This window comes from Chaetura pelagica, unplaced genomic scaffold (genome assembly GCF_000747805.2).
Source record: "Chaetura pelagica isolate M959 unplaced genomic scaffold, ChaPel_1.0 scaffold135, whole genome shotgun sequence".
NCBI lineage: Eukaryota > Metazoa > Chordata > Aves > Apodiformes > Apodidae > Chaetura > Chaetura pelagica.
This window is the reverse complement of record NW_009953649.1, coordinates 1,002,475-1,027,538: the sequence shown is the minus strand read 5'-3', so window position 1 is coordinate 1,027,538 and position 25,064 is coordinate 1,002,475. Positions and strand designations below refer to the sequence as shown.

General features: G+C 36.8%; 1 protein-coding gene across 1 annotated transcript in view; it reads right to left on the bottom strand.

Moving 5' to 3' along the window:
- The window catches only part of SYNE1 (spectrin repeat containing, nuclear envelope 1), a 243,482-nt gene that overhangs the window by 67,370 nt on the left and 151,048 nt on the right, over positions 1-25,064 (bottom strand). The window contains exons 91-108 of the mRNA XM_010000000.1: positions 24,187-24,375; positions 23,256-23,417; positions 21,808-22,002; positions 20,967-21,140; positions 19,161-19,352; positions 15,574-15,705; positions 14,844-14,950; positions 13,344-13,497; positions 12,367-12,504; positions 12,068-12,223; positions 10,805-11,014; positions 9,141-9,242; positions 7,366-7,485; positions 5,540-5,740; positions 4,714-4,887; positions 4,152-4,283; positions 1,175-1,371; positions 8-140 (exon numbers count right to left, since the gene is read on the bottom strand). Of these exons, the coding sequence (XP_009998302.1) occupies positions 8-140; positions 1,175-1,371; positions 4,152-4,283; positions 4,714-4,887; positions 5,540-5,740; positions 7,366-7,485; positions 9,141-9,242; positions 10,805-11,014; positions 12,068-12,223; positions 12,367-12,504; positions 13,344-13,497; positions 14,844-14,950; positions 15,574-15,705; positions 19,161-19,352; positions 20,967-21,140; positions 21,808-22,002; positions 23,256-23,417; positions 24,187-24,375 (2,868 nt within the window). The remainder of the gene's footprint in view (positions 1-7; positions 141-1,174; positions 1,372-4,151; positions 4,284-4,713; positions 4,888-5,539; positions 5,741-7,365; positions 7,486-9,140; positions 9,243-10,804; positions 11,015-12,067; positions 12,224-12,366; positions 12,505-13,343; positions 13,498-14,843; positions 14,951-15,573; positions 15,706-19,160; positions 19,353-20,966; positions 21,141-21,807; positions 22,003-23,255; positions 23,418-24,186; positions 24,376-25,064) is intronic.

The following is a 25,064-nucleotide window of genomic DNA, read 5'->3' as shown; positions in this document are numbered from 1 at the left end:
GACTTACCAAAAATGAGTTCAGGTGGTCTCGGACTGTCTCCAGTTCCTGAGGAACTGTCAAAGACTGCTGGCTCCAAAACTCAAGTCGCTCAATTGCAGATTGTAACCAATGTGTCAGTTCACTTGATTCACTCTGATACCTATAAAGATGTTTAAATAGAATTAAACAGTCATCAACACTTCTTGCCTCCAACTGAGCAGTCTCTATTCCTCATTAGAGGATGATACTATATGGCAGATTTAAAATAATAATAAAAATTATAATTTATTTCCTTTATTAAATTTCAGAAAATCATTATTTAATTTTAATGATGGGCATGGTATCAGGAAGTTCTTACTTTAACCATTATATCCACAATTCCTAACAGTGCCTTCTTTTTGCCTCTTAGGAAAAACTGATTTAATGAAGGACTAGTAACCAGATTATCACTCCATTTGGGCAAGCACCCTACCCTGCACACATAAACACTTTTTTGATTTGCATTAGGAGTTTAAATCTTCTAAAGGATTTACCACAAGGTGTCTTAGAGCAGAAAACTGACTTTCTTTTTTTTTTTTTTCCCCAGAAGTTATTTCCATATCATTTTGCATGCCAACCAACTAATGAGGTGTCAGAATGAGTGTCTCCACATAACCTGTGTACATACAGTCCCTGTATGCATCTCCCTTGAAAGGCTAGTGAGCCAACAAGGATATTATGAATAATGGAAAAAGCTTGTATAACACTTAGTGAACTCATTTCAAAAGTAGCATATGAACATTACTAATGGCAGCTAAAAGCTCCTCTCCATATATGCAACAACACAGACCCACAAGGACCCAGCAGTGGCAATGCCCCTAGCAGAACATGCTGAGGCTGCTCATGCTACCTAGCAAAGCACACGCCCTTTCTCATCAACCTGTACAGACACGGGGCTTCTAATTTAGTCATCTAAATAAGGTCTTTTCTGCATTCCTCCCACCAGCTATTATTTAGTACATGTTCTGTACCAAATGAGAGAATATGATTGCACTTGTTTGGAACAGAAATAGGATATTTTAGAGCAGACAAACTATTGCAGACATCTCAAAGTACTTTCTTTTATATATCGACTCTAATAGTTCTGGGTTCAGGATTACTTTGATCTGAATAGCACAGGTAAAGAAGTTTATACTGTCTGTACATCAGCATTACCTTGTCCAGAGCTTCAGGATTGTCTCCAGCCTGTGAAGCTCCTTGGTAATCTTGCTGGTGTTACTTAACCACTGTTCTCCTAATTGGTTCAGCTGACTTTCGAGATCTGAGCAGCTAACAGAAAAGAGAAGCCTTTTCCCATCATCTAGCACTCTGTATAACTTAGGTTGGTGTTCAGTCAGGCTAGATCTCAGATGCTGTAATGATAGAGAAGATGGTTGGTTAGCTCTGCAGGTTTCCGCTACCATACTTTCTCAACATTTAGTTTTCTTTTATTGCATTTTGTAGCACAACCAATGTTACCACAACACGTAACATTTTTTCTCTTTGCTCCAGCTGTAGAACTTCTGGAGAACCATCATGCAGGAAACCTGCGCAAATCTGAATGTGCTGTCACAAACCCCCTTACTTCAATGTCTGTTGATACCTCCTTATGATTAACTACTCCTTGGTGTACATATTTTACACTTCAAAAGAACAATTTCAAAAGGATCTTCACAGGGCAACACCACTGCTGAGAGAAATTGATTAAAATGTCAGAACTGAATCTAACATCTGCTGAAAAGTCTACCATCATGCAAGCTGAAGGTGTCCAATATCAAGTTACTAACAGTGGCCACACTTCAGCCCTTTCAATGCCTATCCTGAGCTCTCTAGTCATCTAACTCTTAATTGATCTGCCCTCCTGCTAACCATGACTGCAAGAGATTATCACTGCCCCTGCCCACGTCCAAATCTCTGAACACAGAAGCCAATTATTATGGCAAAAAAAAGTGAAAAAGCTACCAAAAAAGGGAAGGCTGATAAAAAATACTTTTACCCTGAACCCAAATGGGAGAGAGACAGATTTCACTATAAATGGTGACTTGTGGAGGGGTAAAGAATTTTTGTACGTGGGCAAATATACCTGCCAAATTCCACTATAATTACACAAACAGTAATTTTTAAAACAGCTGTTATTTGACTAAGCTTGAGCACAAAATGTACATGCACTGCCACTTTTCAATATGCTGAAACAAGTGTACAAAACAATCAGTCTCATGGTGAATACATAAACTGTCTATCACTCTTCTTATTTTCTTTCACATAACTAAAGCTTGAATAATGTAACTGATGTTTTATATCTATATAGGTGTGGCTGTGTATATACTTATATATACAAAAAATGTTTAACTCCTAGAGAGTAGCATAAGAAATTCCAAGATAGCCACAAATTTTAAACCTAAATGTGGTAGAGAAAAAAAGATCCCATAGCAGACTCAGCATCTTTATTTGCGTAACCTAATTTATATAACTGACAAGAGAAAAAAGAGAGGAAAACTAATTTAGAGCCAAGACCAACAGAACAACGTCTAGCATTAAACAAAACCAAAATAAAACCCACACACAATAGATTGCTTAAGTTCTCCTCATACTATTGCAAAAGCAGAAAGCTGTCTAGTAAAAAAAACAATATACAGAACAAATTTAGAGTAGACAGGAAGTAAATTTGCAAGAAAAACTGACAGGCATTTTTCTGTAAAACAAAACAAGAAAACAAAAAACCCAACCAAAGTGTCTGGCGTATAATTAGAAAAGGACAAAACACTGGACCAGACTTCTCTTTTTGGGAACAGATGCAAAGAAAAGGATGTGGTAAAAAACCCATCTTCAAACTACCAGTCGTTGTTGCAGTTGAGAAGAAAGAAGCCAACTTGGGGAACAGCAGGTTGTTAAGCTTCACATTGCTCTCTGGTACACATCCCCTTGGAATTAATTTTCAAGGACAAAAAAGACCAAAAGGTACTCTGGAATATTCAGCTTGAATTCATTACTTTGCCAGCCTTTTATGATAAAATTACTGACTCTGTGGATGAGACTGACTTCAGTATGGCCTTTGACACCATCTCACAGAGGATACTCCTCTGGAAGAAGAGAGAATGTGGGCTGAATAAATGGACTGTTAGCTGGGTTGAACTTGATGACCTTCAGAGGTCCCTTCCAACCCCTAATATTCTGTGATTCTGTGAAAACTAGCTGTATTACTAGTCTCAAACACTAGTGATCAAATGATCTAGGTATGTCTGGGTAGAAGACTGTAACAGGTAAGTACTCCAGGGTTTGCTGATACTTGAGCTCAAACATCTTCATTAATGGCATAGATGATGATAGAGACAGGTCCCTCAGTGGATTTGTGGATGACATTAATATAGGGAGAGTGGCTGACACAAGAACTGGCAGGCATAGTCCAGAGATACTTCAATAAACTTGAGGTTGGAGGTAGCAGAAACCTTAGGAGACTCAACAAGAAGTGCAAATCCTGTGTCTTGGGCAGAATAATCCTGTTTCTGAGTACAGGCTCAGAAGAGAAAGGCTAATGTATTTAACCTGCCATCTTCCATAACCAAGACATCATGAATAAGGCAATTAGGACCATGAAAAATCAACCTAAGTTATTTTATTATCCCCAACTACATGGTGCTGAAGAGGCCACACATAAGTGTCCATGTGAATCTGCCCTGCCCCCACCTGTCACCAAGTTCAAGAAGAAAGAAGTAGTCAGGGTCTGGTTTAGAACTATTAATATATTTAGGGATGTAGAGCACATGTCCTTTAGAAAGAGGCTGAGGGAGGAGTGCTTGTTTTAGATTGACAAATGGGAGGCTAAGAGCTACTCTAACAGAAGCCTGCAACTATTTGGAGTAAAATTAAAAATATTATAGAGGTAAATGCTTCTCAATAGTGCCCCACAATATAAAAATGTCAATGGTGACAAGGTGAAAGTTGGATTTAGATTGGGGTTTGTAGAAAACCTTTTCATTAGCAGATGGTGCAGCACTGCAATTGCTTGTGGGTTCTCCATCTTTTGAGATTTCCAATACCTTGGCTAATACAGCCCATGAAAACTGTACTGCTTCAAGTGGGAGGCTGAACTAGATGACCTTCAGAGGTCCCTTTCATCCAGCTTTTCCAGAAATAATGTCTATAAAGCACCAACCTGAAAAAGTGTAATCCGCTCTCTGAGCCTGTCCTCGGTTTCTTCCACCAAACCAATAGTGGGGATGCTACCTTCAACAGATTCCAGCTGTCTGGTAAGTTCCTGGTAATCTTCATCAAGGTGCATCCAGGTCTGCAAGCACAAATTATCCATGTATACAGTGAATACTGATCTGGGTGTCCAGCGTATTTATTACTTGCTGTCTCAGTCTGAAATCCTATCGCTGCATAATTGTGAATGTACAGAAATAACAGTACAAATGCCCAGTGAACCTATAGTAAGACACCATCTCTGTCTAAAGATCAGCTTTTACTTAGAACACATGGAAAAAGCTGTCATTTTCTCCTTGACAGCTAAAGCTAAGCAGCTCTATTATATTTAGAGGAACGTAACTTGTCTCACCTGAAGGTCATGACAGTTAAACAGCAAATATCACACATAGTCTACCAGTGCCTTGTATGTATGACAAAAGGGACAAATGTCCATCACTTCTGTCTAAGTACGGGAAATGTATATTACAGAATCACAATGGCAGTACAGAAAATAACACAAAAATTCTCACCTCTAGAATGTATTCCAGCTCCACACCTCGTTTATGAGCCAGCTTTAATACAGCTGAAGCTTGTGTCATTAGCTCTGAATGTGACTGAGTTTCCTTCAAGAGGGCAAAGCTGTTCATCTTTCTAAAGAGTGTTTCAGTCAGGACCACGTGAGACTCCAATCCTTGAAAATATTCCTGAGAAATTCAAGTGTGAGGAAGAGAGTAAAGAGAGAATAGAAAGGAGAAAGTGCAATTGTTACTCAAGTGAATACCACTGAAACAACATTTTAAGACAATAACAGTACAATCAAGTAGCTGTAGACATAGAATTACGAAAACTTTTTACTCCACCAACACTTCACAAAATTGAAGACACAATATAAAAGGGACAATGGCCGTTTTAAAGAAAGAAAGAGGTCATCCTTTGCATGCAAATTCTATCCCAGCTTGCATTCCATAAACAAAAATAACTTAAATGTCATATATACACCACCAGAAAATCTGCCTAATCAAAAAATGTGGAAAAGCATTGCTATATTTTGTGGGTGCGATTAACAAATGTAAATTTCTGTTGTAAAAAAATGGAGGGATGGATGAAATTGCTATGTAGTATCACAGGACAAGTTACTAAAATGAGGAAGAAAATATATTCTACCTGGGTTCACCTTCAGTAAAGCATTTGAAAGTTATTCACTTAGAACAGTTCATTGATTCCAATTTAAAACACAATAAGTTTTAATATATCTTTAATACTAGCTCACCATTCTGAACCTTTAGGAACAGAAGATTAGTAATTTGCTATGTACAACAGTCATGATTAGTCATGAAATATGTCACAGTTTCTTACCTTATGTTTGTCAAGTAGTGATCGAACCTCGTCCCTGGAAGTAACAATCATTTTCTGGTCACCAGCCATCTTTTCTTGGCCTGTTTCTAACAGGTCAGCCATGTCCTGCAAAGCCCGTTCATACTGCCTCTTAAGAGCTAGATTCTGATTCAGGTCACTCCGTCTGGATCCAATGATCTTCACCAGCTCATCATACATATCCTTGAGGGCAAAGTGAAGCAATAGTATTTCACATCTTATACATCTTACTGTAAGCAACCTTACTGTCCCTGTACTCCTCTGTTAATACTAGCAGAATTACATCTATTCCCAGCTCAAAAAGACTGTGAAGATACACTGACTTAACTGATAAATTAACAATTCACCACTTAAATAGAGAAAAAAAAAAAACAAGACCTGCAACTCTTTCAAGTATATATATTCAAGAAAAGTTAGCAGAATCCCAAAGCCAGATTTGTCTCAATTTCCTACCCCAGCAGCCTACTGATGGCAAATAAGATACATACAACCTGTAGTAAAAACCAAACCAGGCCTAAGATACCAATGTACTCCATAGACAACAGTAAAGTGTAGAAAAAGTGCATTATGCAGTGTGCCCATTCTGCCAAATTACAAAACAAGCCAAAGGAAGAATCTCCTCGGTTCCCACGTGGTATTGGTCATCTTGTGTACCTCGACCATAAAAGTAAGAACAACCTACAGCTGCTTTCCTTCATCTGAACAGGATTACTTTCTTGTTTTGGTTTTGAGAATTGTATTCTCAGAGCATACTTCTGAATCTGAGGGTAACCCCATACGTTTGATCAAGACAAGATACCCAGAAACTAATAAACCAAAGTATCTTTATGACCATCCAGTACTACAGCAAAGTATCCACCTTTAGACTGCAGCTCTCTCTCCTAGACTTAAAGAGACAATTGTGAGAAACACAGTGTCAAGAAAAGGAAAAAAAAAAAAAAAAAAGAGAAAGCTTTTCTAAAAACCAAAATCTAGGGGAGGGGGCTATCTACATGCAAAATGACAGCAAAAAAAAGTGGGAGGCTCTAAGACCAAAAGGATAAAAAACTGGGTAAAAGACACATTTGCACAAACTCTTTGTAATTAATTTTTAATTGAAATCACTGATTTTTTGCTTAATAAGTTTATGGTCCAGTTTCAGCTGTTTTCTGCACTTCCAGTTATTATTATGTCATTATGAAGGCTAAAATTAAGTTGTAAATCTTGATCTATCCTTAAGCATTTCTCTTCCTAGGCACCAAACTCCTCGCAGAAGAGTTTCAACAGCCTTATGAAAGTTCTGGATCTATTGCCTCCATGTATCTACTTCAGAGAGCCTTAAGGTAAGAGAGCTATTACTTAGAAGTGTTCAAAATCAAATCTAACTGAAAGTATGCAGGAACATTAGAGGTGTGCTAGTAAAAGCAGAGCATTTCCAGTTGTAGGTCACACTTAGGTAACTAACACCCTTCATCCCTTTCCTTTACATTGTTTTTAATTATGTATGTGAGAGAGAACACTGATGAGAATGTGGCTCAACCTTCAGCAGACATTTGTGTTTATACGCATCACGTTATCTGTCTGAAGAGGGACTCAACAAGAGCTGAAAGCAAACATGTTTTTCAGAGTTTTATGATTAATACTAATAAAGATTTTAGAAAAGTTAAAAATGCAAAAGTAGAAAAGCTAAGTGAATCAGGGAGAAATGCACACTGAAATGCTTTTAACTATGCTTTCCTGAACTGCTTTATGAACAATGAAAAGGAGCATACTGATATCTTTGATAGCACCAGACATTTTTGATATCACATGAAACATAAGAACCGTACCTGGATCTTAGACAGCTCTTGTGCAGAAGGTTTGTCAATTTGTAGCTTGTCTACACGCTTCTTCAGCTCATTGATTCCAGTATCTAGTTCTTTCAAACCTTCTTCTGCCTGCAGTATGACCTGCATTTCAAAATTACATCATTTAGTTTGAAGGTTTAATAACATTACTGCAGCTGCTGCACAATAATATTTTTTCTCTTTTCTGCTGAAATTTTAAAGTGTACTATAACGAAATAGTATTAACTCAAAAGTTGTGAGATGCCAGCTTGCTTTTTAAAATACAATCTGACACTATTATTTTTTAATAACAAACTGGTTTAGTATAATATATTATTTCATATAAAACCTTGTTGTGAAGTTCCACACTTTTAGTTATATGGCAGAGGTACAAAAGGGCTATTAATTGTTCTAACACTTTCTTTTAAAGCATTCCTGTCTTACCTGAGCACCAAGCAAACAACCATCACAGTGAAAGACATGCATGATGCAAAGGGCTGGTCACAGTCCCCTTACAGGACTAGAATAGGGCCAAAATTACTGTCAAGGAAAAGGACTTCTGCCTCCCCTTTTGTATGTAGAAAATGACAAATTAAAACATACAGGTTGGTATTTGCAAGTGTATGCAGGTGATAATTTGACATTTTTCAATAGAAGTTACAAGAAGGTCTTTCAGCCTAGGAGTCTCTGCTGAATAAATGCATGCAACCTATAACTAAATTAAAAGCACAAGGTAGATGCCTGTAGTTAAAGTCCTTCATTAGGGCCCCTTCTTGGAAACTGCATATCCAAATGCTAGAAGTATGTATGTGAGTAGGACTCCTGAATCCTGTTAATGTGAAGTACACTTAATGCTGTCACTAAAATTAAACATCATGCAGCTAAATTTCCTGGCTGATTAAGGGTCTTATTTTTACTTTTCCAATCACTTATTGAACAGATATCAATGTTTTAAAATGTGCACATTTTATCAGCCAAGGTACATGTTCAGAAAAAAATCAATTCAGTTGTTTTAGGTACCATGTCATTTTCCTATTTGGTAGTTTAATCAATCACAGAGAAGCTAAATTTTTACCAATCTTTCACATCACAGAAGACAGGAAAGAAAGATACAGACTGCCAGCTCTCTTACTGATGCATTAATTAAAATTCCTTGAAAGTTTGATTAATTTTATTATCAGATATATAAGGGCCAGTATTTCTGTTTAGTCCTTTCTCTCAGTCATCTGCTGGAACCAGACAACATTAGCTCTTGGAGAGCAAGAAATATCTGTACAAAGAAGGCCTTAGCCGACTGTTAGCAAAGCTGGCAAAACAGAAACAAGGAAACAAAATGTATTTTTTTATATTTTTAATTAATTATTATTCAGGAGATTCCTGATAAAGAAAAACAATTACTGCCTTAAATTAAAAGCAATAACAGTCAAGATGTTATTATAAACAAGGGGAGAAGAAGCTGCCTTTGTTTTAAAAATAAAGTGTAATAGTCAAACTATTTACTCAAACTTTGAACTTTTTTTGGTTCATTTAGGTTTTGCTCAGTATGTACGTAGCTAGGTCACCCGGGGAGACAAAAAAAAGATGTTCTGGGTTTTCTTGTTTGGGTTTTTTTATTTATAAACATGTGCTACACCCTTGAAAGTTGTCTTTTTCACATACCTTACGTGAACACACACATTCTCCCATGAAAAGCAACTACTGTCAATAACTCAGTTATACCTTGAGCAGAAACTACCTCTTCCCTCCTTCCTGACCAAGTAATAGATATTTGGAAATACCTGCATTTGTTCTGTTTCTGGTCTCTCAGCTGCCTCTGCTAGTTTCTGTAGAACTAAATATTTGTTATCAGCCACTGATGTAAACAGGAGCTTCAGATCATTCTAGAGGAGACAACAACAACAAATCATACCCAATCACAGCACTAACCAGCTGAAAAATATCTAAGGTTACAAAAAGTGTAAAGCATTACAATGTCAGCACTAAAACATACAAACTATTCAACACTGGAAGCACCACAGCCACCCAGTGCAAAGCATGCAACATTGCTGAAAATCCTTAACTGGACATAAGCAAAAATCTAAGCCAATCCCTGTTCGAAACAAAACCTGTGAACACATTTCTACTTTTGCCTTCCAATTAGATAATTACTTATCAATGGTCAGTTAGCTTCATTTAGCAAAAATACGTTATTCTTGTGTAGTTTATTCTATCACTTAGGCTTGTAACAAAGGCAGGTTTCACTTTATAAGGCAAGCTTTCTTCATTGCAAACGTTAGCAAATATAACAAAAATATTAAACAAGTCTTCAACACATTACAGGGCTAGCTACACATTGCGACTTTTAGAGTACCCTATCAGACTATTCACCTACATATTACTTAACAATTCTGCCAAACTGCACTCCATTTTTATTTTTTTTTTCATGCAATTAGCCCAACAAAACCCCTAGTATTAGCAAAACAAAAAATAATCAGCAATTTTCTCAAAGACTTTTAGCATTGCATAGGAGTGTGTTTCTGATTTTTTTTTCCTGTAGTTATTTTTTAAATATTAAATATCGCTGGTATAACCACAAGACAGAGAATTTTAATCAGCTCCTCTCCTTTCTTCAGCAAAGGAAAGCCTTTTATTAAAAATTGTTTACATTTTATTTATTTTTTTTTAATATATGTATTGCAGAGGAAAGGTTATGAAGTTTAGAAAGAAATCCTGTTGTAACAATCTCTGAGATTATAATCCTAATCTAAAGATACCAGCAATCTATTTCCCTTTTTTTTCTTTGCTGGAATTCTTGTCTTCATTACTGGAGGTTTTGTATGATAACAAGATAGAAAGTAGAGACCAAGATATGTCTGAAAGGATTTCTGAACTCTGAAAAGATTTCTAGAAGCAAACTTTTCTCCACCTCTCTTCATTTTTTCTGCTTCACTCAAAGACATCCCATTGTTCTGTAAGAGTTTGTATGTCACTCAGTGAGATACAAGCTTTTATAGAATAATGGGATGGCTTAAAGGTAATCAGAAAGGTGGGAATCAGTGCTGTTTTTTATTTTATCTCAGCTAATTGAAACAGTGTACTTTATTAATTTTAGACATGATAACGAATGTCAAATGGAACTCTAAGGTTGCTTTTACTCCTTTGAGAACAGTAGTCAACAATTTCTATTTATTGCAATGCCAAGAGGGTGAGAAACTGTGAGATGAATGAACACTTCTGAATAATTCCGTGAGATGCAGAAGGCTTCCAGCAGAGTTTAAATTTTGGATCATTATTTGGGTGCCAAATTTTGCACAGCCTAAAAAATAGCTTGATTTTCAGTAAAAACCTGTGAAAACTTTTTCTCTTGATTTGATACAAAAAATTCTCCTTGCTTTGAGAATTACATCCTTTATATCCCCATTTGACATATACCCCTGCTATTTCATCCAGATGGGCATCATACCTTGAAAGTCACTATTTGCTGGAGCCTTCCTCTCATCTGATGGCATCTCTGGTTTACTACTGACTCCAGCAGGGCCAGTCTTCTCAGGAGACAATCCAAAGTGTCTTCTATAATATCCCTGTTATCCCCATTCTCAGGAAATATCTGAGCAAATAATTTTTTGTTCTTGTCCATTTCTTCTGTTATCTCTTTGATTTCTTTGCCAAGTGACTGATTTTGCAGAAAACAAAACAAAGTGACAGTTAAAAATTCTACAAAGCAGGCAAACATATTGACTTTTTACATTGTTAGTGTGCATATACTAGACAAAGTTATACAGTTACAGTATTTCTGATTTAAAAAAAAACACATCAGACTGCTCTGAAGAAGATGAGTACTGAAATAAAATGAACCTCCCTGAATAAGGGCTTCACAAAGCAGAAATTCATGTAGCTGCTAGAAAAGTCTTTTTCCCTCCCTATTTCATGTTGATGAATTTGTACTGTTTCCATATCCCAGAAGATTCCTCCCTCTTTTTCACTTCATTTCAATTTCAACTTTGTGATGTTTGCTAATACTTAGCAAAGAAGTTAACCAGCTGAAATATTTTATGTTTAATTCTCTTCTGACTTAGACATAATTCAGGTCAGGTACTGCTTTGTGCAACATTCTTGTATTAGGTTTTGGTACTGGGGGGGGGCAGGGCAGGGCTACAATGGTGGCTCCCTCTGAGGAGGAAGCAGTAGCAAAAAGAACATGGGCTGAACTGACCACAGCCCCATTCCCCATCTCCCTGAACTGCAGAGGCGGAGGTAGAGAAAATCAGTAGTGAGTCGAGCCTGGGAAGAAGGGAGGGGTGGGGAGAAGGCATTTTAATATTTAGTTTTTATTTCTTATTATCTCACTGTGATTTTGATTGGTAAAAAAATTAAACTGCTTTCTCCAAGTGGAGTCTGTTTTGCCCACGATGGTAATTGCTGAGTGATCTCCCTGTCCTTATGTTGACTCACAAGCCTTTAGTTTCATTTTCTCTCTCCTGTCCAGCTAATGAGGGGAATGTTAAACCAGCTTTGGTGGGCACTTGATATCAGGCCAGGGTCAACCCACCACAATCCTCTACACAGTGAATAAAGTGACTTCTAAACAGTATCAGAATACTGCAATTACATTTAAATTATGGCAGCGACTTCACCTATCTAGGATACCACTAATTTATTTCTAAATACTACCTAAAATGCACCCTTGTTGGCAATTTAAATAAAGTTTTAATCATTTATTCCTTACCTCCTGCTTGCAGAGTTGTGTTTCTGTTTCTTCCTCTGGCAACAGAGCTGTAGCAACAAAGACCTGTTCTTCTACACCATCCAGCCACAAGGAGGTGGCTGCAACACCATTATAAAGCTTCTGTTCAAGACATCGGCTCTCCTCCACCTGTACAGCCTGGACAAAAGGAACCAAAGAAGTAAAGAGCAGAAGTACAAGATACTCTTTCTACCATTTAGTATTTGGGAAATAGATGGATTTCCAGAAGTTTTCATTTTAAATGTGGTTCTGGTGGAAGACAGATGTAAAGATAATTGAACTGTTACCTCAGATGACACATCTTCAAAGGTCTGATTCAATTCAGCTAGTACTGGCGACACCAATGATTTATCCTCATCCTTTCCTTCCTCCTTATACAAAGGTATTCCAGATAGCAGTCTGTTTGGTCTGCTATAAAGCTGTTGAGAGACAAGTACTAATTAGAGTGATTCTACCACACATACAGGGTAAAATATTCGGCTAGGCAGATTCTACTGCTGACTGAGGAAATCACCTAATTATGCTCATGGCCCTCAAGACTGTTCTGTCACATTTTGAATAAAAGATTGATCAACAGGAGATACACTAGAAGTGCAAAATAAATATTTGTGGCCAGAATTAGCAATTACTTGTTGTTTTCCTTTTTTTTTTTTTTTAAATAAAAATTAAAAAATCACTACAAAATTAACACAAATACTGAGAACTTTGAAAGCTGATTTTAATGTAGTATTCTATAAAGAACAGTGGCCTTGTGTCTATTAAAAATAAAATGAAGGATGTACATGATCTTAGACTGTTCCCAATTTAGATAACTAATTCATGCTTCTTTCAGTAAAAAGCACATGTCTGAAATCACTTGCTTCTTCATCACATGTTCACTAAGACTGAGAACTGAATGTAACTAATACTGTCAAGCTGAAAATACCTCAGGTTTTCCTCTAAGTTGTTACCAGAGTACAGGTCAGTTTCAGAGAGATGATTTGTTAAAGAATTATTCTGGGTTAGATAAGTAGATAACATTTTTCACCTGAGTCCTTTCTTCCTATATAGTTTATTCACCAGAATGGCAGTGCAAGTCAAATCACTTTGAACAAGAGCAGTTATAATGCCAATAGTTTTTAAACATGTCACAAAAATAAATTGCTCCATATTCTTTGCATTAACTACATCACCTTAATGCATCTGATATGCACCTAGTACATCTTGTGTTGTGACAGCTTCTCTCACAGAGAAAATGCAAAGAGAAATTAAAAATAGCTACCAGCTCTTCTTGTTCCAAAGCTTTCTGGAGCAGTCTCTGTTTGGTATTGAATTCGTGGTTCAGGCTTTCCCATTTTGTCTTCATCTGTTCCTCAGATAATGGCTTCCCTCCTTCCAAGATTAATTCCTTAGAGAGTGTATCAGGCTTTTCACTGAAAGGCAAGACACAAAAAGGTTTAACAAATACAGAAGTTATAACAGCATAAGGTATTTATTTCCTCTTTCAATTAGAAAAGTATATTTTTAGTTCAATCGCTACTTTTTACAGCTTTTACTTGTTGTGGGGTTTTTTTTTGTTGTTGTTTCAGAGAGTAATACAGACAAAGGCTGGTTTTAAACTGAAAGAAGTTCCTGACTGATGGGAAAAAAATATACTATCTAAGAAACTGTTTAGACTTGCAAGTACCCATACTAAGTAAGAACCCCAAAACCCCACTGAATGTATACTACATAACCTTTAAACAACCTTTACTTCAAAGCATGAATAAAAACCCAAACTATTATCTGATTCCTTCCTCACCTCACCTCTCAAAAGGCCAGACATAAGCTAGTATTTTAACGCAGGACAAGCATATGAGTTTAGCTTTGGTAAATAGTGAATGAAGTTCAGCATTTTCTGTCTGATTTTTTTGTTTGTTTCAATAGTACATGTTATGACAGAAGGAAGCCTCAAAAAGAAGGTAAGTAATTTTTGCCATTATAAAAAATGACTCTGAACTAACACAAACACCGAGGAAAAATTTATTGAGCACAGCTCTCATCCCCCTATGCGTAAGTCTTAGTTCTGCTGCCTCGTGAACTACCTTCATGTTCTAGACTTTGGCTGGAGGAGACACAAGGATTGATTGCTCCTTGATTCTCAAAGTTCACCCTGGTTTCCTCTTTCCAAGACCTGGACATTTCTGGCTCCCTCAGTCCTTGCATTGGCAGTAGGCAGTTGTTTTCTTCTGCCTTTGCTAGGGCAGTAGCCTTTCCAAGCCAGAGCTGAGGCTTTTACAGTCATCTACTTCCTCAAAATAGGCAAGTGTGTAAGAAAATATAGACCACAGATGGAAGTCAAAATACAGAAACTTAAAAAATAAAAATATTCACTAACTGCAGGATAAGTACAATTAAGCAATGAGTATTAGATCTTGGAAGATCTACTTACAGTGGCAGACTACAATGTTCTAGAGATTCACACACCAATGCTGCACCATAAAGCTATAGTAACTGATCCACTGCTTATCTAATGAATCCTACTGTGTAATTTTAGTGTAATTCTTGATAGTAAGAATAAAAGGAATTTCCAAACACTACAGGTGATCTATTAGCTCAGACCAGTTTGTGTAACTATATTATCAAACTCCTGAATTATTTGCCAGGACTCTGGTAACTTAGGTAGTGCACAAAAATGATAAAACAAAAATTATAGGATTATATGCAGAAAAGGGATGTAAGCATAAGGATGACAAAGCGCAGAGGCATAGAAATTTGCAGAAAAAACGTGGAAGCACACCTTATACATAGGCCTTCTGAAGCGCCTTGCTGTGTTAGGATTTCTTCTCCACGACATGCTACTGATCGAAGCAGATTCTTCTGCTCTTCTAGCTCTTGTTCCAGCTCCTAGTGCAGCACGTTACAAAAAGCAAAACAAACCTCAAACAAATTGTTTTTTTCCTTGGAAGGATATGTCTACACAGCATAACTGTCACATAAAGATAGCTGGGCTACTTCTGATATGGCTTGCTTGAGCACAAAAGCAGTGCTAAATCTCCACCCAGGGACACAGAAATACTGGGTACATAAATTGGATTGTTGAACTAATCGAGTGATGCAATGCAGCTTTCTGGAACCTAACTTAGTGAGGATGTCTGTGTATCCTGCAGCACAATATAACTTGTAATGAGTGCATCTTTGCGTCTTTGCTTCTATAAAGACAATGTTGCTTACTATTTTGAACAAATAATGCCCTCTCCTTACAGTAACTTTAAGCATTCATTCTATTTAATTTCCTAATGGACAACAGAGGTATACAGCGATCAAGTGAGCTGATCGCAGTCCCCAAGGAAATAGAGTCTGCTGGGCTGTTACAGTTATAAAACAGTCAGCTGAAATGTATCATTAAAAGAGCACTGAGTAAGAAACAGCGTAAAAATTAAGATTTAAGTGGAAATACTAACAAGAATGACTCAGCTACAGTTAAGCACAATCTAAAGATGGAAGTAAAATAAATGCAAAACACCAACTTTCTGTTGCTGCAGGGTACTCTGCTGCTGCTGGGAGCGACTGGTTCTTGCTTGTGCCAGCCATTCTTGAACACTGGGGCTTTGTGAGGAAACAAAGTCCAGATCACTCTCTTCCTTTTCTTGCAATGATCCCTGCTTTAAGAGAAAGAAATAAAGATTTTGCAAGTTCACAGATGATACCAAACTGTGTGGTGAGGTCAACATGCTGGAGGAAAGGGATGCCATCCAGAGGAACCTTGACAGGCTTGAGAAGTGTGCTGGTGCAAATTGCATGAAGTTCAACAAAGCAAGAGCAAGGTCCTGCACCTGGGTCAGGGCAATTCCAAGCACAAACACAGGCTGGGTAGAGAACAGACTGAAAACAGTCTGGAGGAGAAAGACTTAGGCGTGATGGATGAGAATCTCAACATGAGTAGTCTGGCAGGTCCAGCTCATCAGCTCAAAACCACATGTAGTGTCACCTTTCACCTCTCATGCTGCTGGCTCACATAAATTCTGAAGTAAGCAACAACTTTCAATTTCTGACTTCTGCTGGTCATAGGTTACCAGCAAGAAAACATCCATTCAAATGTAAAAATAAAAAAAGCACGATTGCACTTAGCAGAATCAGACACCAGAGATCAGAAACCATGGAATGATTTGTTTCTGAAGAATGTTCTGCTGCTCCTAAAAACCAGCACTGATCTGTAATTGCAAGGTGCAGCTCTATCTGGCAATTTAGGGAATCAATGGATTGTTTCTGCCAGATGTCTTTAGTCTAATTAAAGCTGATATTTTGTCTAGATAAAAACAAGACAATACTAGTTGTCATTCAGGTCAAAATTAATTTATCAATAAGTACATAACTCTACTCACAGCTGGCAGAAACAGTCAGTTAACAGCAGATATTATATCATCAGTAGAGACAGTAAGAGACCAAAACACAAAATGTTATAAAATAACAGCAAAAGCAACAGTCCCATCACTTTATACTTCTCTAAGTACGTTTATCCAACAAGAATGATTAAACAGTCTTCTGTGTAAGCAAAACAAAAAAGAGAAAATGCCTTGATAGTTCTAAAAACTGCTTTATCAGCTTCTTGAATTTTGAAATCCATGTTGGCTACACATTTAAATTACTTTAGTGGCAAACATATTCAAATGCAGGGATTTTAACACACCAGGCCTAATGTTAAATACAGAGTAGTGGTAGGTCTGGCTAATTTAGATATACACACCTCTGTGGAATTATTTGCAATGAGGTTTTGCAAATATGCTGTTGTGCATACCTTTTAGATAGAAATTATTTGTGAACCAGATTTTATCATTGAATATCAAAGAATGTAAGTTTGAAAAACACACTTGTATTTTCATTTAAATTCTATCTGAAGGAAATCCAATACATTTTCCTTAAATCCCCAGGGAAGTAATGCTTCAAGCTGTCATTCCTAGGAACTATCCACTCCAGAACAGAAATAATTGGAAAATTCCTGAAGTAAACAGCGATAAAATTAACCTCTCAAAGGAGTTCAGAATTGTACAAACCTATCTCAGTTATAGTTGCTTTGTGGAACTGAACTTGTCCTTCCCACAAACACACTTTATAATAAAAACTAAAGAAATACTATCTGTTGTTTTTTGTCTTTTTTTTTTTTTTTTAACTGCAGAATCCATTATACTTATTTGTTCAAAAGAATTCAATTTCTTTTTACTACTCATAAGTCACAGAAGTTAGTAGATAACATTATTAAGGCAATGTTTTATATATCTTTCAAAGTGCTTGAAAAATGCTACATTTGGAACCTATATAGTCTGGAACTCTCCAGATCAGGTGTGCCTCTGATTAGCTTCACTGCTTCATTTTATAAATACATCAGTTGGTCTCCAAATCACTTTTTCCATATCATAACTGACATTAGTTAATTAAATTTAAAGGAAAACTGAAATTGCTACAAAGAAGTAACAGAATCTCACATTGGCTCCTAAAAAACCAGGAATAACAGATATGCTGAAATATCACTTTAAAGGAAAAAAAAATAAAATCATTCTTTACAATCCTCTTGGTCTTGCAGTGTAACTTGGGAGGATCCTCTTTGGGTGCAGGCTGGTCTGTGCCTCTGGGCAATTACAAGGTTATCAGGACATCTAGAGACTTGTATACATCGGAGCTTCTTACATGCATGAGCCACAGCTAACAGCTGTTAGCATGTAATATTTCTCAAGGTTAAAAATGGCAGATGATAAGAGTTTGTGCTGTTTTGGGCATTTCATTTTCTGAGCCTCAGTCCAAAAGAAGCATTTTACGCCTGACTGTTTGGAAAAGACATTATAGAATTTCTCGTTTGAAAAAAAACACCTGACCAATAAAAATCTGAAGATGTTATACTGCCCAGACTTATTTTTTTCCATAATCTATTAACAAAGTCCAAGTAAGTTTGCAATTTATAAAGCAGCTTAAATCTTGCATGCATGTAGCATCTTAAATTCTACATCTGGAAATTATTTTATTGTTATTTTTGAGATTTGAAAAGCATCCAAAAATCCGTTATAAAAGTCTAAGCTAAATCACACCACTGTATTTTAAAATGCAGGACATTTTAAAATGCAGCATGCATACCTTAAAATGAAGAAACAAAGCTTGTAATGCCTTTTCACTTCACAATATACCAGAAAATAGTATAATATTATTATTATAATATAATTTTTGTTGGTTGTTGGGGTTTTTTTTGTGAAGCTATGTTAAGTTTTATAGTTACTCAGTTGCTTTGACCTAAAAATAGTTCTTAGCATGTCAAGTGACTTTTCAAGCTAAACTCTCAGTAGACTTTAATCTGCATTACAAGCTAGAAATCTTTGAAGCTTATCATGTTTAATTTGAACAGCAGAGCCCAGAGAAGAAGTAAAAGAAAAAGCAGGTGAAGGAATCACAGTAGAGCAAGCCAATTCAAAACCAGTTGGGTCAATTACATGGTTGGGTATCTTGTATGTATTTGGTTCTCCACATGCTAGCTTAACCCAAAGAATGACCAAAACCCGCTTGTTAAATAAAATAAATGAGTAACAATAAGTGAACCACTGCTGGTAGGAATAGAAACCTAGAACAAGACTGATGTTAAATGTATATTTGTTATCTAATATTTTGCTTGTTGTATAGATGATAATCTATAATAATAGCCATATTGAAAAATGTTTTGTTGTCTTGATGCTACATGTTCTCTGCATTGCACACACTGCATGGAGAAAAACATGCTCTTTTGCTGGAGGAGAGATCCTGCCCCAGAGCACAGAGAATCTAAAGAAACTGGGAGCTGGAATAGAGTATATCCAGACCACACTTATGCTGTATCTACTTCATTATTGCCCTTTCAGTGAAGACCGTGAGGTTAGGATAGTTTCACCATGAAGTGATGCTGCTAACTTGAAAATTATAAGCTAAAGCTCTTTGGCAGTTCTTTATTTTGAAGTGAAATTCCATTTACCGACTAAAGACTAATAGATCCAACTAAATCAGTAAAATATTTTCAGTCCTTTCCCCAGATGCATAAAACTGCTATGAAATCTCCCAACCTCCTGCCCACCATGAAAGCCAGCTGGAAAGAGACACTTACCCGAATGTTGATCTGTTTGTCATGGAGCACTCTCTGCAGCTCCAGAAGGCTTCCCTTCAGTGTCCTGAGCTTCACAGCCAGCTGCTCTGCCTCGTCCTTGGTGTGAGCCTTCCCCTCCATAAGTAAGTTCTCGTTGTGCACAGACAACTCTGACAAGGCTACCACTTTCTGCTCTATTTCAACCAGCATGTTCTGCAGCAGCAAAAACAAGGAACCAAATTCATACATTTTCTAGCATCTGTCGTGATTTCTGGCAAGATGACCTGTGGCCTACACCTCACTCCTTGCCACGCTAAGGGCAAGTCAGAGTATCATTGCTTTGCCTTCCAGTCCCTTTCAGAGTCCTTAGGAGTATGACTGCCAATGTTTCCATTTGCCAATTCTGTTTGCAACCTTTTTTTAAAAATAGGAAATTAAGAAGTTACTCGAAACTAAGCATTTGTTGTAGAGGAGATTTATTTGCACATTAAAGGTAAGGGTGACTAAGATGCTAGACTGACATCCATAATGACAAGAAACAGAGCACACAGCTAGGTTACTTCTTTCCGCTTTTTTCATGTAGGTGTAGTGCAATGCTTCCTACCTCCTGCTATCTGTTGCACTGATAAGCTTCTCACTATTTGCTCTTTCTGATTGGTGCATAATGGACTTAAGGATTTCTCTATAATCGTCTTTAGTCTAAAGAGAGACTTAAAGTGACAAATCTCTGGCATGGTTACTGTCAAAAGCTACTTTCCTGACATTCCATTTAACCATTCATGTAATACAGACACAGTGCATATTCTGATCTTCCAAACTCAAAGTTTGCACAATTCTTGCTCAGAAACCTAGCCTGACATAAAATGTTTTTGTTTCCATAGCACCTGTCAAGGATAAACTTACAAATATTGATCCTGAAGGGATGTGTGCAGACTAAGATGGATGAATTCTCTAAAAAGTGGACGAAATATATGTCTTTATATAAAACTTACTGTATTAAGATTTTAAGAACTGGCAAAAGAACACCAATATTAACTTTTCCACAAAGCTGTTTTTTTTTTAATTTTTGCGCTTTCTATAGATGATATATTAAAAATAAATAAATTACTGCTTTATTAAGTTCACAGGGTTTGTCTATACACAACAAGCAACTCCCAAGAATGGGTGATGAAACAATATTTGATACAGAGTAGACTGAAAATTTTATTAATGACACAGTGCTGGTGGAAAGCTAACTAGATGTTCAATACAGTGGACTTAGATTAAACTTAATTTACATCTATCCATAGAGTTGAGATCCTAATTCTTTAATATGAAAAGGAATCTTTTGCCCAACTGTCTTTTGTCTGTCTTTTAATGTTAATTATAATGAACACAATTTAAAACTAATTTAAAAATGAAAAACTCCCACTAATTTAAGAACCTGAATGCTATGGCTGACCTTGATGCCTTTCTTGTAGTGAGAGGCCCAGAACTGAACACAGAACTCAAGGTGCGGCCTCACCAGTGCAGAGCACTCAGGGACAATCACCTCTCTAGTCCTGCTGGCCACACTATTCCTGATACAAGCCAGGATACTGTTGGCCTTCTTGTCCACCTCAACACACTGTTGGCTCATATTCAGCCAGCTGTTGATTAATGCTCCCAGGTCCTTTACCTCTGGACAGCTTTCCAGCCACTCTTCCCCAAGCCTGTACATGGGGTTATAGTGACCCAACTGCAGGACCTGACTAATGGTATTGATATTAATGCTCCATATTTGACTTTTATTCAGATAAAGCTATGTCCATCCTGTTCATCTAAATATTACAGGACTGATAATTTTACCTGACAGTCTACAAGCTGTGCTTCCATGTCCATAGGTTCCTCAGCAGTATCCAGAGTTGTGTCCAGTGTTGCTCGGGTACTGAGTAGCCAGTGATCAAGCTCATCAGCTTCACAACGGTACCTTTGAAGAGCCTGCTCTTGACGTTGTTCTTCCAGCTGCTCATTCAGTTTTTCCTAGAGGTACAAATTATATTTTATTTTTTGAAAGAAATATGCAACAACAATAACTTAAAAAAAAATATCTCTGTCTCTCACTATTTCTATATAGTATTTTTAAACCATAACAAGACTTTCTTTCCTAAGTTGGAAACCTTTACAAAATATTATTGCATTCAATGAGCTTGTTTTTCTTGTGACTAAAATTCTGTTTCAGTTCAGTCATTCATTCTTTCAGTAGATTGTTATTTTTGGTAAAATAGGTAGACTAAGAAATAAAGAGGTTCATCTTTCATGATAAAAGTTGGCACGCAAATCAATAGGAAAATGAGCATAGAAAACAATTTTACAGTTTGAAAGAGATGTTATTTCTCATTTTCAGCTTTCCCTTTTTTCTTTTTTCCTAGTTTGGACAAGCAAATCCTCAAATGTTCACTGTAGATACCATGACTTTTAATTCTCATACTTCATTACTTCTCCTGTGGAGGACAAGGAATACCAAGGGAACCTATTGAGAAAATGTCAATGTGGATATTAAAAAAAAAAAAAAAAAATTAAAAAATGCTTCTGGTTAATTATCACCTAGCATTAAGATGAGGGGCTTGCTAAAAAAGAACAGTAATATATTAGTGAAAGACCTGGAATATGATCCAAAAGACCTACTCCTAGATGATTTTTCTTGTACCTCTAATAGTTGTCGTTTTCCTGATGCCTTCATTCGAATTGTGGCCATTCGTTCTGCCAAGACCGTGAGTGTGGACTGCAATGCCAGCTGATCAGCAGCTTCTGCATCCAGTGGTTCTGAAACCAGCTCCTGGGCTAATGATGTTTGTAGCTCAGTAATTTCTTCTTGTAACATTAAAATCTCATCCATTAAAGCCTATTTAGAAATGAGAGCAGAGAAGGTATTTGCTTCATTTATCAGTGAGAAGGAAGTATCACAAGAGGCACAGGCTTAATATAAAATTCAAAAGTACTATCCCAGTGGAATATGAGGAACACAGAGCACTTCAAAGTATCACTGTTGGTTTGGTAGGGTCAGAATTCAGAAGGACTAAGTCCTGCCTTTCGTTGCTTAAGGTAGGATCGTGCATCTGATAACTGAGATATGGAGTTAATCATTATCTCAAATTTCAAACATATCAGTAGAAGGAATTCTTTTGGAAATATTACATGTACAGACTTATTCTTCCAGTAAATCTTCTGGAAGGTATTCTGGTAGATACAGTGGAGATTATTAACAAGTAAACAAGTGTGTTTTTGTAAGAGAGAAACAGGTGTATGAGCTAGCTTCAAGACTGAAGCTTACCAGCAAGACAAAGAATATCCAGCAGTATATATAAACATCCAGAGATTAATTTCTTGAAGTAAAATAATTTTTTGTCATCATTCTTATCCTATAAATTAGTTTCTAAGATACCTACAAAGGGATGCTGCATTACCAGTACCCTGGAGCAGATACTTTAATATCTGATGGTACATACACATGGGATGCACAGGGCATCACACAATGCTACAAATGTTATACTTTTCAGGCCATGGAGTTCCTACTGAAATGAAGGAACCTGATAGTTTCAAGCTATCAGATAGGAACTTTAGATTATTACAACTTGGACTTAGGTCACATTGGTTAGTTGATTAAGTATAGTCTTATCATTCAGGACACTATTTCTCAAGACTTCCCTTGGGAGGGAATTTTTTGTGTGTTTTGATTTGTTTTGTTTAACAAGGTAGAGATTGTATTAAGATCAATTTACAATTCATCACTATTGGTTATCATCTTAGTAAATCTGAGAACAGCATGAATTTTCTGATATATGCTAGTAGCACCAATGCTGAAGAACATTATGTGTAGGTGTCACTGAACATAATCTTTGACAAAAGATTTTGCTGAAACTGTTAGTATACACTTTTTTAAAAGGTTCCTACTAAAAGAATCCCCAATACACCAGCTTTAGAACAGCAGGCAGTCCAAAAAGGCAAGACATACACTTAACAGAAAAGGTTCATACAACTAATGCATGTTTCTGAGGCAGCCAGCTATGAAGAATGTCACTATCTCAAAAAAAAAAAGAACTAAAGATGCACAGGTAATTCATGGCCTCCCTCTATTTCTCACATACAAGTTTTTACCTGATGTTCAGCCATCTGGCTCTCTGGGCTTTTGATTGGTTCCAGGCTTTCATTTAGTTTGATCTCAATGCTCTCCATTTTTGTGGATATAGATTGGAGTGTGTCCTGGTATTTCTGTTGGCGCTCAAGGGCTTCATAGAGAGTGCGCTGCTTTTCACTGATCTGAAGAAGAACAGAAGGTATAAATTCTGACCTCTGATACAGGATTTGCTCTTTCTTCTGCTTCATCATGCCTATGCTTACAAGACTAAAATTAAAAAAAAAAAACTTGCAAGAAGTTTTCAAAAGTATAAATTGTAAAGCACAACATCCATATTAAAAATATTTATCTTTAATGTTTAAACATCGTCAGTCAAATCTAGGTGCTGTGACTGATAAACAGGACTTGAATAAGCAGGAAAAATCTAGGCACATTCTTATGCTTTAATTTAGATCTTTTGCTGTCAAACATGTGGATGTGCACAATTTGCTAGACACACAGTTCTTAATACCCCATAATAGCTACTGTGCCTCTGCAAAGAATTAAAATTTATAGCATGTGTTGAAAACTTTGACCATTTTCATACATCACTGAAAGATCATGCTGTGCTACTCTGTAGAAGAATTAAGCTGACTTGGTATTTGGAGAAACTGGATTCTCGAGCCTTTTCTAATTATATTTCCCTGTTAGGTTATGGAATATAGTATGACAATAGTCAATATTTCAGAAGGCAACTATCAGCCTTAATGACTTTTTATTTTTTCTTAATGGAGGTGAATCCTACACAGGCTTTCAAGCAAAAAACAAAGCCAGTGTAATATAATATCACAACTAACAATTCTTGTTAGATGAAAAAATGAGAATTCCAGAGAATAATATTAGCTGAGCCAATTCTTTGAATTTTATTCTTTAGAAGCTAGCTGATTTTGAACCCTTCAGATGAAGACTTACCACATTTTTCAGCGTTTCCCAAGAACGCTGCAAATCATCCAGTTTGGCACTAGCAGCTGATTCTAAGCTGGGTTCATAAAAATCCTGGGTGGCTGAAGTGCTGGGTTGAATTTTAGCAGCTTCTGTCTGCAACTGTTCAGCAGATAAGGCCAACTGTTCAGCAGATAAGGCTTGGTAATAAGCAATGTCCTACAAGCACGAAGTACATCATTGCACTTTCAAAACACATGATACTGCATAAGAGCATCCCACCACATACTGCCCCATTGCATGTGTCCATTAAAATAAAACCCCCAAAGAAAAAACTACCAGGAAACCTCTGAGCAACACAGTAAATAAATATTTAATAGTAGGACACTAAGTATGGTTTGGAGCTTCACTATCAATAAGATTACGAATGCTTTTTTTTTTTTTTTTCCATGTTCCTATTAGCTAGGAGGCACAGAAGACAACTATGGACAGACATGGAGAGATTAGGAAGGGAATGCTACAAATGGGAGTGTTGTGCTAGCATCATCACAACTACACACAGGAAAACCCATAACAACAGGAAGTGGAATACAGCACCGTGGTGAAGAATATCACCCTAACGAACAGAGCACAGAGAAGACAACAGAAGAACCACAAAGGAACATCCTGAAGGACTAGTCAATGATGTAAGAAAGATTATGAAGCACTAGCTTAAAGTAAGCCTTCAAACAAACAGGTACTCTCAAACTAACTTATAGAAGATAGTGGGAAAAGGGACCAAAAGTACAAAATGGGTAAATGTTCAAATTGCCATTGACAATTCAGGATGGAACTTCCTCTTACTAAAATTTCTATACTTTGTGTACGGGGATTTCAAGAAGTTTTTTTACTATGAGGGTGACTGAGCA